General features: G+C 39.4%; 1 protein-coding gene across 1 annotated transcript in view; it reads left to right on the plus strand.

Annotated features, from left to right (window-relative positions):
* Nucleotides 1-13,084, plus strand: part of LOC104921546 (endonuclease V) — a 66,119-nt gene extending 53,035 nt beyond the window's left edge. Inside the window, exon 9 of the mRNA XM_027283115.1 lies at nucleotides 12,754-13,084. Within this exon, the coding sequence (XP_027138916.1) occupies nucleotides 12,754-12,873 (120 nt within the window). The 3' untranslated portion in view covers nucleotides 12,874-13,084. The remainder of the gene's footprint in view (nucleotides 1-12,753) is intronic.
* The last annotated feature ends 254 nt before the right edge of the window (nucleotides 13,085-13,338 follow it).

A 13,338-nucleotide genomic window follows, 5' to 3' on the forward strand; every position in this document is an offset into this window, starting at 1 on the left:
GTCACCACACCACAGATGTTGCTCACAAATTTTGGTGTTTCTGTTTTCTCCAGAAGTCGGTCAGCTCGCTTTGCGTAGGTGTCTCCTGAGGTTGGGCTCGATGACAGGTACCTCTGTCTCTGTCACGATGCCATGTTCTCATCAGTCAGGTCACTGCTAACGTCACACTGAGTAGGGCTTAGACCGAATACCACATCATCTAATATAGTCTGAAATTCTATTTTATCATGGTTCAGGTCTCAGCAGTCCCCTCACTTCAATCTGCATGCATAGTTATTTCAAAGGTTTGACCAAGCAAGAGTTTTTCATCGTCTTTCTCTGTCTGCATTCATGACTTAACCTACAATGTCATGTTTAATGTTATTAAGAAAGTAGGTAAGACTAATAGCAATAATACTGTTATAGAAAACGATGGAATATCGATGAAAATATGAGAATATGTGACCAAACCTGCCGTCTGCACTTTAATGAGATTCTGTTTCATCAGACTGCTCTCAGATGAAGCCATGAAAAAATATTGAGCACAGAAGTAGCTCAATATGAGTTTGGTTAACTCAACTCATTTGGTTCGTTTAAGGCTGAATAAAAAAGTGTGAACTTTGATGAAGTTAGAAATGTTTTGGATTTTTGTGAAATGAAAAGACCATGAGGTCAATTCATGGTGTGTGTACACGTTTTAAAAAGTTTCTATGAGGTGGAAGGTTTATATCTACCACTTCAGACTCACAAACAGCACAGAGATGTATCAGCACACAAACAATTGTCTAGTACACATGCGACATGCGTGTTATCTTAGCAAGAGGAGTAGGAAAATGTTAATAAAACTATGCTGACTGATCCCTGAGAATACAAACTGGTTATTTAATTGGACATTTGCAAGGCACACATGCATTTTTCTTTTTTTTTTTTAATTTTTAAGAGATAGTTTGACATTTTGGGAAATGCACATATTCACTGTCTTATAGAGAGGTAGACGACTGGTGATATTTATCACATTACTCTTATCTGCCCGTTAAATATGGGGTTACATCCAGCAGGCAGACAGACAAATACCTCTCGAGATCACTGCATGAATTGTGAATTGCACATTGTATCTCATTTGTTTATTCCAAAAAAATATTTTTGTTCAGATGTGTAAAAGCTCACTGCATTTGCTTCTTCCATTACTCCCCGCTGTGCCTAAAACTGATCAAAGTTTTTTTTTTATCACCATCAATATTTCATAGACCCATTTTTGATGAGTCAATGCAAACCACACTGACAAATGCGTTGTGTTTCCTGTGACTGCTTCACATTAAAAGCCACCTCTTGTTTTGTTAGTTGAACGCTTTAAATGTGAAACAACAGCAGTAAAAAATGTGTAAAATGGGTTGGCATTAGTAGTACTGGAGAGTGAACAGTAAACAGTGAGGGCATCAGCAGTGACATTAAAATTTAAAACAGGAACACTATGCTCCATCGTTTCCTGTCAATCCCTTTTACTCTTAAATAAATATTTTATATTAAATTACTGTTGCCAAGCATTATAAACTATATATATATATATATATATATATATATATATATATAATATATATATAATATATATATATAAATAGATATATATAAATAATAATATAAATATAATAAAATCCTTGATCAAAGTACAGTTAATAGGAATAAGAAAGTTCAGTGTATTCATCTTATTTTTTAAACATACTATATTTTTGTGTTGACACTTTGTGTTCTCATATTGCCTACCTTATCTCTAAAAAAAGAAAAGTATAGTATCAGCCTGAAAAGGTGGGTAAAAGCAGAGTATGTTTTTGTGTTTTTCTTTCACTTTGTAGTTGTAATTAAAACTCTGTATTAATAAAAGCAGCTCTGCACCCCTGGTCTGCTGACCATATCTGAAGACGATCATTGAACTCTCTCTGCACCCCAGAATCCAGACACACACACACACACACACACACACAAAGACCATAAAGACTAGCCTTCACATAGCACATCAGGGCCCCCTTCCCTCTCTCACATACAGTGACACCCTCTATTGTGATTCATCTCCCTGGCAGTGTGAAGTGTAAAGGAGATTATTACCAGTGAAGGGTTCAGCCCCTCCTTAAGATCTACTGCTCTCTCGTCTGCCCTGCAGAGGAAACGGGAAAATATTGCTAATGTTTACAGCCCTGTGAGTGTGTGTGGGGAGGTTCATGTTATGTGCACTGGTAATGCCTGAAGCCTGACCAGCATGGCTAAGCAGCTCCCAGGCTTGTTTGCCATCTAGAAATGTGCTGACTTCAGGGAGTTCTGTGTGCGAATGCTTCTGTATGCATGCGTTTGTAGAAGTACCTGAGTGTGTGCTATGGGTGTGCCATGATGTGTAAATTTATGTTTCCACATCAAAAAATGCCAGATGCCAGCTGTTGTTGAAGTACAGTATCCTGTACAGTGTTTCTTTGTTGGCTCTACATGACAAACCAGAGCAGAGGTCCATTTGAAATGACCAAACATGAACAAAATCATAATGCTACTGCTGATCAGCAAAACGTGCTCTCAGCTAAACTCCCTTATATGCTAATCTAAATGAAATCCTATTTGCACATATCATGTAAATGATACTGGGTCAGTCTCATTATGTCTTAATGAGTTGTAGGGTATGGTCATCTATATCATGATTGCATGCAGTTCACCAATCTCTGCCAATTAGCATAACAATTTTATTCAGAACAGCTGCTTTGATTGCAGTTTGTGCAGGTTATAACATTATTTACCTTATCACACCTTATTATTAGCAGCTTAGAGAGATTTGAATTTTACTTGAAATGTTACGGCACATAGATTTGTAAGAAAGTAACAATATTAAAATAAGTAAATAAACAGGGTAAAGAGTTTATAATTATGCCAGTGGTTTTGGTTGAGGCTGAAATCTGAATGCTAACATCATCATGCTAATAATGACAGTGACAATGTCTTATGTTTACCATTGTCACCACCTTGTTTTAGCATGTTAGCATAATAACATTTTCTAATTAGCACTAAACACAAAGTTTAGCTTGATGGGAATATCATCAAGTCTTGGAAAATTTAAATCGGCCAACATGAATAACAATGGCTAGTTAGTCAAATCAAGTCAATCTTATTTCCAGAGTCACAAATCGCAATTTACCTCAAGGGGTTTTAGAATCTTACAACATCCTCAGCTAAGGAAATTACAGTTTTGCTGCCAAAACTACAGACAGATGTATATCATAAAACATATGAGTCTAGATCCAGGAGGACGTTGTGCAACTTTAGTTGTTGCCGGATAGGTTGAACTTGAGCTATATGACCTCCTCTCAACCATTGAGAAATAGAAGGATGAAAGGATGTCAAACAGAGAAGAGGCAGCACAACATTGACACAGATAAGACAGGCAGACACAAACACAGAACACATGCACAGCCAGGAGAGAGAGACGAAGTTAATAGATTCACTGAGACTGAGAGGACCCATCGTAAGGATTACAGGGACAAGGCCCGAGGTATCGAAGGATGAGCACTAATTGAAAGCTAGGGTGAAAAGAGGAGTTTTAAGCTTATATTTAAAGACCTCAGCAGAGTCAGACTGTCTGATAGCAACAGAGAGGTTATTCCAAAGGAAAGGGGCACGATAGGAAAAGGTCCTGCAGCCAGCTGACTCCTTTCTAACTCTGAGGACACACAGGAGCCCAGTATGCTGAGAGCATAGAGCACGGGTTGAGATACAAGCTATAATGAGATCAGATATGAAGGGGTAAGACCATTTACAATTTTAGAAGTCATCAGAGGCACATTAAAGCCTGATCTGATGTGGATAGGAAGTCAGCGAAGTGAAGTTAAAATTTGTATAATGCAGTCACATTTTCTGGCTGCAGTATTCTGAACCTTTTTGTACCAGCATGTGGCAGACCAGACAGCAAAGTATCACAGTAATCAAGTCTGGGTGAAACAAAGGCGTGAATTATGGTCTCAGTTTCAGCCATGGGCAGAAAAGAGCTCATTTTAGCTCAGTTTCAGTGGTTAATACAGTCAGATGTATGTATGTGTCAGACAGAAGGAGAAGCACTAGTTTTGAAGCACAATATACTGTGGGTGTGTGTGTGTGTGTGTGTGTGTGTGTGTGTGTGTGTATAGTATAGTATTAAACTTATTAGCATGAATACAAAAGACACTCTTTGCTCTCTGTCAGTTCAATATCAGTGCGGTTTTCTGATGTGCTGACCTCAGACCAGCGTTCACAACCTCTCTGCAGTCGCTGCTGTGGTCTGTTAATATTAGCTGCTTGCGCCATTTGAAAGCCATATTCTGACAGTGAAGAATACATATCAGGATGTTTTGTCTCATCCCAATCTCATGCTATAGCTTCAGTTGTTGTGCTGCTATTAACAGAGTTATGAGGTGGCTTTCTGTAGGATGACAGAACACCAGAAATCAGCAGACCAGTGTTATGCCCCAGTCTAGGGGCCTAGAGCATAACACGACATAAGTGTCCCAATCTTCCCTGAGTCCCAAGTAGCCACTAAAACAAGTGTTATGTACAATAGAAAATTGGTTTATTTACAAAACTCAAAATATCAAACAACTATAACTAAGGAATCATCTTCAGGGTGGACCCAGGCCGAGACAACAACCAAAACAAACTATCTAGAAAATAAATCTCTTTCTTCAGGAAATCAAAATCACAATAAACTTACCTTCCTAACTAACGAAAAACAGGAGAAAACACAGAATACTCTTCAAACAAAAAGCTAATTCTAAGTTCATACAAAGGTTTTCACAACAGGCCATGTGGCTAGTTGGGAGAGGAGGAGGATGAGGAAGTGCCAGTGTCCACCTGACGGCCGCCATCTTGGCTCCTTATATCTCAGGTGCTTTCAGCTGCAGCCAATCACGGGCTAGGACCGAAAATTAGTCCACCAATCGCCTCCTGGGGATGGCACATCCTATTTGCATGTGAAATAGACAGAAAACGCAAGGCACACAAAAAACACAGAGACTACGACACAAAAAAATGACCAGTCATAACACCAGGAAAAAAGTTTCAGGTGCATGTTCCATTGTCTTTCAGTGACACACAGATCCTTACTTGCTCCCTCTGAGCTCTCTGTTATATGTCCATGTCATGTGTCCGACAGACAGACTGACTGACTATGGCAGGCCGATGAAAGCAAAGTTGGCCTTGGCTGTCCAGTGCAGACACACAGTTCAGACAGGTTACCAGAGATGGTGGTGCACCTAGCTGCTGAAGGTCAAAGGTCATCATCATCTCTTTCTCTGCTTCCACATGCCTCCTGAACAGCTTAATGAAAGGCCACCTATGTAATCTTTCAAGTTAGAAAGAGCACCAGAAACAAAGAAAATGAAAAAAAGAATAAGAATGCTTACAGTGCTTTATGAGACCAATAAACAGAATAAAAAGTGTCAATGAACTTCAGCATAATCCAAAATAAAATACATACTCTACATACTAACTAGCCTATTATAGTCCAATTCTCAGTCCACAGGGAAGGAGCTCATACTCTTCATAAACAGGATCGAAAAGAACTGTAAAATAAATTGAGCCTTTAAAATTGCTTTCTTGGAGAAAATATGAGACATATCAGGCAGATTAACAACACTGCTGCAAGTTGCTGTATGCTCGGAGATAAATTCTCATCAGTTCTGGAGAAAGCTCCAGGGAGATGAAGGACACTGGTACCTTGACACCTGAGAGATCTGCTGGTTTTATAAACTACCCTTACTTTATAAACCATCTCTATGTGGTGTCCGGTCAAGCTATTAATAGTTTTGGACACAAGGAAGATCTCAAATTGAATCCTGAGTACTGAAAATAACAGATATTCAGTGCAGGTTTCTGAAGATGACTAATGAGCTGCAGTGTGTGAGTGGATTTAGTAAGAAAATTAATTAAGAGGGACATTCAGCATGGTAGTTTTCAGTATCAGACTAGTACTACAAAGAAATAGTTTTTATTGGTGGTGATGTTAATGGGATTATGGAAGTTCAGATCAGCTACATTTTTAATTTGTTCATGCATTTTAAATGAGCTTTGAAAATCTATTTTATTCATTCAATTCATTCCAGCTTGGCCGTGGTACTTGCCATTGTGTTTCTTTTAATTTATTAGGCACAGAACACTGTGTGGCTGTATATTGTTGCTTTCGGATTCAAAATGAGGTGAACTCTGCCAGGACAATGCGGCCCAGCTGGCATTTTTCCATTACTTGTTTACTCTGGGTTCCTATTTTATATCAGAGGTCACCTGTAGCTATAGCATCAATAATTTGGGGCGCAGTACATTTCTACTCCCTTCATCCTTTTTGAAGAGGTACTATATCGCTTGACACACAGCTCTTGGTGTGGCTCACAGCAGAGCATGGAGGACTGGAGCGAAAAACCCAAGGCTGTTTGCTGAATACAAAGAAAGCCTGCCAAACACCATGAAGCATTCATTGTCGTTTTGTTGCTGCCCTTCATTAGACCTGAAAAACTTCTCTAACTAACATTCACATGTGTTTGTAAATCCATAATCCTTGAGTATATTTATATAAATTAAAAAGTTCCCTGTTTATAATTAGAACCGCATCCCTTTAATACCCCCCTCATGTATCATCATGTCTTATATCTAATTAGAAAAGATGCATAATAGCCTATTAGAGTAACACTCCCCAACTCTAATTGCCTGAGTCATAATCCATCACAGCCTTACTGTACATTTTAAAGAAGGTGTTCCAAAACTGATTTGTCTTTTATCAACAATGAGCTTTCAGGGGTGTCGTTTAGCTCAGTTTGTAGAGCAGCCGCCCCATGTACAAAGGATCAGTCCTTGCCGCGGCAGCCCAGGGTTTAAATCTGACCTGTGGCTCTTTCCCGCATGTCATTCCCTATCTCTTTCCACATTCCTGTCACTCTTCAGCTGTCTCTATCAAAAAAAGCTTGAAAAGGACAAAGAAATATCTTAAAGAAAACCCCAAAACAATGAGCTTTCAATAGCAACACATGCACCATCAGAATGTGTCACTGCATGCATGTGCGTAAAAAACAAGGCCACACTTGACACTGAGGATTTTTTTTTACGATAAGTGGTGTGTATTTTAAGACGAGCTGGGCCAGTGGGAAAATGGAAAAATAAATTGGACTAGGTCACTTTAATTTTCTCAACTCATCAGTGTCAATCTGACATTGTCTGTGCCAAGAGCAAAGGTTTGCAACAAGTATGCCTGAGAAAAACAAGAAATGTAGTTCCTCTATAAATTGTTAACTTTGTTGAGAAGCTGCACTCGCAAGATCCCAAAATCATGTGAGGATCCATATTGCCAAGCTTCGAGTTACGTATGCATTTGTGTCCTAACCACAGTAGTCAAATATATCAGAACAGGAGAGTATTTCCTATTTAAAGAAGAACAATGAACAGCACTGAAAGCTTTTCTTGATGGAAAAGATCTTTCCAATTTTCTCCTAACTGGCTTCGGTAAGAGTTTGAATACGTTATGTGGTTTGTTGATCTGATTGAAGTACGTTCATGATAGATGGTGATAGAAAGACAGTCGAATCAACTGTCAAGTATTTTTTGAAAGCGTCTGCCCTTTTTCATACAGTTTCCAACAGGAACTTCCCAAATGGTTCTGTGTTACAAACCATCTGGCACAGCCATGGTAATGAAATGGTCTGATGGAAAACTTTTTTTTTCCTGTGATCTGCATTCTTTGTCAGGCTCATGTTGATGAGGAACATTAGGGAATGACAGCTTCTTCTTTACTTCTCCTCTTTGTTCTCCTTCCTCCATGTATTCTCTCAGATCAGTGTCTTCATTCTGTGGCAACAGGAAGTGTTTGGGGAAACCACTACAAAACAGCAATTCGCCTCATTATTTATTCATCAGCATAAATCCCATTTATGCCATTTGTTCATGAAGCATTTGTGGTGACAGTGACAACAAAGGCCTTAAAGTATAATTCATGTTTATTACAGCTTGGGTTTTTGCTTGTACAGTACTTATAGTTTTGGTTATAATAACGCAATACTCGTTGATCAAGATAGTTGATCAAGACGTCTGGGAAGACGAGCTGTTGTTTGGAATGGACTGACAGCCCAAGACCAAGTCCACCCCTGCTCAGTAACCGACAGTCCGGGATGAATCACGCAAAAAATTGTGGCATCCTCTATTTAATCTTGACATGGTTGACCCAATCACGTACCAGATCAAACCACCCAATCATCTCTATTTGTGTATGTGAAGGAAGAAAAAATAGACCAAAGGTGGTGGAGTCTGTTCCCTGATAAACAACAATTGGTGTAAACCCAAATCTCTCCTCCTCCTTCTCACAAAGCTTTGGGCTTCTGATGATCTCAAACAACCCAGTCTACCATCCCCATGAGTTCACTTTGACCATCAGCTCAGTTGTTGACATTTCACCACAAGATGATGAAGCTGCATGTTAGTCTGCGATGAAACTGGACTCTTAACTCTAAAGTTGGGGAATAATTTGAATGATCATCTTCATTTTCTCTTTCGAATAAGTTTGGTCATCCTGAGGGTTTGATGAGAGGGTTTCTTCCTGTCACCACGCTCCAGAGAACTGAGTCATGAACTTAGTGAGCACGGTGTTAAATCATTGATAGAAATGATGGCCTGAACTACAACAGGAACAGTCCTTTATCCAGGACTTGTCAGGACCTTGATGTACAGTACTTACTGAGCTGCATCGTAACGCAGTACTAACTACCACTACTTTCGGCAGAAACAAAGTGTGGTACTTCAGAATGGGTCGTCCTGTTAGGACAGACTCTGGGGTACTGTGTGTGTTTTATGGATCTTCACCTGCATAGATGAGTTTGCAGAAAAAATATGGCTGCTTGGGTCAACACACATGCAGATAAAATCCCATTAACATAACTAATAATACTTCTCCATAATAACTAGCCATGACATAATGTGTTCCTATCTAATAACTAATATGATGCACAGTATATTAGCATCAGGTCCACTGAGGACCCCCGCCTCATGGAGGCTGTGGACACAGCGGGGGCCTTATCATCAACACTGACCCTGAGTCAGCCGTATGTAATGTTCACTCTCTTGCCATTACAGTGTGTTATGCTGTCCTTTTATTGCCCCTCCAGCACCTTGACCGGCTCTGTGGCCGTCTGTAATGTGATAACATCTCTCCGTCTCATTCTCCATCTGCCTCTTGTTTTTTTCTTTATCCGTCTTTCTCACACAATTCCTGGTTCTGTTTCCTCTCTGCTGCTCTGTCGTTCAGTGTCGCTCTCCTCCAGTTTACTTGCTGATGCTGATTGCCTCTATAATGCACTGAAAATGTCCTGGGTGGCTATTCAGAGCAAATTGCTTTGTGTTGTGATGCTGTAGGGCCCACACTAACTGAACCGGGGAGGCAGGCTGAGGCCTCTACAGTTTGGGGGAAAATAATGAAGGAAGCTGCTAATGGGCCTCACTGTTAGGGCTCCAGATTTTTGCTGTTACAACACAGAAATAGCAGTGGCATGATAGTATAATGTGTTCAGCACTGTGTTGATGAAGCCCCTTGGTGTAAACTCACCTCTAAGTCACTAGAATACTGTACTCAAGTCTATTTCTGACTGTACTGATCATTTATAAATGTACAGCCTTCTGCCTCAGTGTAGCCTCGCTGCAATTAACAAGAAAACAGAACAGCAGCGAATAAATTGAATAAAAATTATAATAAATCTAAAATATATGGACCCACAACGGGTTCAACAAGCATTATTAAACCATATATCCTGACACTTTTTATAGAATAAAACATCATTAAAGAAAGGTTTTGCTTGTCACTGTCACAAAGTGCTTGCTCATGGAGGGCACTGTTGAGTCTCTTTAAATAATAGTATACATAGTACAGTCTAGACCTGCTCTATATGTAAAGTGTCATGAGATAACATCTGTTATGATTTGGTGCTTTATAAATAAAACTGGATTTAATTGAACTGGATCCAAAGCAGACAACACAGAGATGTGTGAACAATATAAACTCCACAGTGTCTGCAGAGACTGTACAGTTTTTACGCACTGTGTAGTGCACACACATACAACGGTGAGTTGCCAAGCAACGCACTGGTTGCAGACACTAATCTGTGCGATGAGTTGCCATAATAAATAAGATTGTTATTGTAATCACCTTTCTGAACATTATTTTGTGAGTCCTGCACACTGTACGTAATGACATCATCCATCATTTCGTTGCATAGTCATGGATTGTGTGTTTGTTTTTTGTTCTGTTTACTGACTGCTCGCTGCTCTGCACCTCTCACACCACCCAGACCCTCAGCCTGTACAGATTCAACATGTGTGTTTTCATGTGTGTCAGCTGAATGCAGAGCATCTATTCTCTGAAGGTGTGTCCTGCGGCCACACACTCACGCACACACACACACACGTCTTGATATGTCACTAGGTGCAATAATTAATTAATTATAAAAAATTACTAAGTAAAACTATAGATTTTTTTAAAAATACAGGCACAACTTGTAACTTTTACAGTAACAAGAGAAAATATGTGTTACTTTGACCCTGGTTAAAATAGATCTTCTATACAATCAGGTCTGGCTTTCCAGTTATGAATCTGTACCCGTATCTATCAAGCGTCTCACTCCTAACTGACCAGTCATTCTCAGCGACATTATCTGCTCATATGTCAGGAGTTGCCAGGACTTGGTGTTCAGACAGAGAGAATCTATGAAAGAAGAGATGTTAATGTTCAATAAGTTTATTGAAATATCATTTGGAAAAAAAAGAGACTGACCTTGAAATGTAGTGTAAAAAAGTGTAAAATGTGGACTCTGCAGAAACCAATGTCCTCACAGTGTCGCACTTTACTGTTACAGGGAAAATACTGCTGTGCAACAGTGACAATTCTATCATAAATCAACTTTTGATTGTGCTCGTCATAAAGATAATGTCCACAGGAGGGTCCTCGCTGATAGCAGACTAAAACTTATTTGAACACAATCATATCCCCCTGGCTGGATGTCAGCTGAGTAATGAAAGATATCACAATTTAATTACAACCGGTAAAATATTTTTATAGGTTCTTATATCCTGTTATTTTTTAATTAGGTTATTTCAAATAATAGCAGGGATATAATATTTCAGGGAGGATGCATTGTAACAATATATGTTCATACTGTGATGGTGTATTTCCCAAGATTGTGTGACATAGAAGAAATGGTCCTCTCATGTGTGGCAAGTTAACACAGGGAGTTGTTGGAACAATTATAAGTGTAAAACTTGTGATTGGATGGGACTGATTTCAGTTTTCCACTATATAACCCCATTTCCATGAAACCCCATATGTAATTGAAAAGAACACAAAGAAACTTATTAGATGTTAAACTGAGAAATTTGATTGTTTTTGGAAAATGATACACCAATTTTGTGCAACAGTTTAAGAATAATGTTTCTCAATGTAAAATTAAAAAGTATCTGTGGATTTCATTGTCTACAGTTTATAATATCATTAAAAGATTTAGAGAATCATAAGAAGGGATAAGGCCGAAAACCAATATTGGATGGCCATGATACAATTCTGTCATGGACATCACTGCATGGGCTGAGGAACACTACCAAAACCCATCGTCTGTGAACACAGTGTGTCACGACATCCACAAATGACAGCTGAAACTCCACCATGCAAAACCATATATGAACCAGAGCCACAAACTCCACTACTTTCTGCGAGTCCAAGCTCATTTAAGATAAACTGGGACAAAGTGGAAAACTGTCCTGAGGTCTCACAAGTCCAAATTTAAAATTCTGTTTGAAAGTCATGGACACTGCCTCCTCTGGGCTAAAGAGGAGAGGGACCATCCAGCTTGATATCAGTGTACAGCTCAAAATCCAGCATCTGGGATGGTATGGGGGTGGTATAATGGGTAACCTGCACATTTACCATTAATGCTGAACGCAGAATTTGGAGCAAAACATGCTGGCACGTATCTTATCTTAAAAAGTAGACGTTCACAGAAGATGAACAGAGCTGAAATCCTACATCAAGAATGAGAAAACATTTGACTTTTAAGATAATGCTATTGGTCTCCTCAGAGTGTTGTTAAAAGAAGAGGTGATGAACAGAGTGGGAAACATGATCTTGTCCTAACTTTTCCAAATGTGTTGCTGCCATGAAATTCAAAATGGGCATAGCATTTACCAAAAACAATACAAATTCTTAGTTTCAACATTTGATAAGTTGTCTTATTAAGTCCCCTAAATGTGGGGTTTCCATGTTTCCATGTATCAGCTCATCTTGTCTCTATTTATATTTTACACAGCATGCCAGCTTTTTTGGAAACATTGGTTTGTATAATCTGCACACAAATATCATCTGAATACAAGTGGCATTATCTCCACACTTCAAAAGTTACCGCTGTTCAGACCATCTTCTTGCTGAAAGCAGGTGTATGATGCTTTGTGAATAACTCTCAAGTCCTACTCTGAGGTAGGAGTGCTTTAGTCAGCGTGACTCTCACAGTGACTCTGAGATAAATATGGACCCAGGCTGGACTTTGTGCATCTCTGATGTTTTTGAACCGCAACCTGAGCTGAGAGCAACTGCTGAATGCTAAATAACTGCCATTGTCAGGTGACCATCAGTTACTCTGAGACATTTTCCAGCGTGGTTCTTTATTTGTCTTTGAATACTGTAGACGCAGTGAAATAGGTTTTGTATTATGTTTGCTTAAAAAGGTTTGTTCTTTGTCTCTTCTTCTCTTGTTTCAGGTTGTAAATGATGCAGCGAAGGATCTCAGGAACTCTGAACACCAGCGACTACAGAAGACTTTATCTGTGTGTGTGTGTGTGTGTGTGTGTGTGTGTGTGTGTGTGTTAGAAACAGAGTGAGTGTGTTCTGTAACTTTCATGTGCTTTTAAAAGCGCAGCTGTTTTAGTCTGGGCCAAAACACCATCAGATTAACTGTATCTTTTTATGCACTCACTCCATATTTAAACTGGATATGGGTCAGAGGCTCTTTTTATACACTGTTCTCATTACATTTTTGGGTCATTCAGCTTTTTACACTGGGAGCCTTGTAAATAAATCATATGTCCCTGATCTGCTTCACATCGTTGGTCATCTGTTAATATCTGCGGGCTGTGTGAATAATGTTTTATGTTTAATTATACAGAACTGAGCAAACAATGTAACACACACATATGCAGAGTCATGGGTTATGTTGCGTATAATGTGTCGTCACTGAGCATCTCCAAATGAGTCAGAGTTGGCAGTGGACGTCGCTGTGCCAGGCCGGTCCAGGCGAGGCGAGCGGAAACAAAGGGCAGGGGGGAAGGGGGCTGACTCTGCAGGGA

Source organism: Larimichthys crocea, chromosome X (assembly GCF_000972845.2).
Source record: "Larimichthys crocea isolate SSNF chromosome X, L_crocea_2.0, whole genome shotgun sequence".
NCBI lineage: Eukaryota > Metazoa > Chordata > Actinopteri > Sciaenidae > Larimichthys > Larimichthys crocea.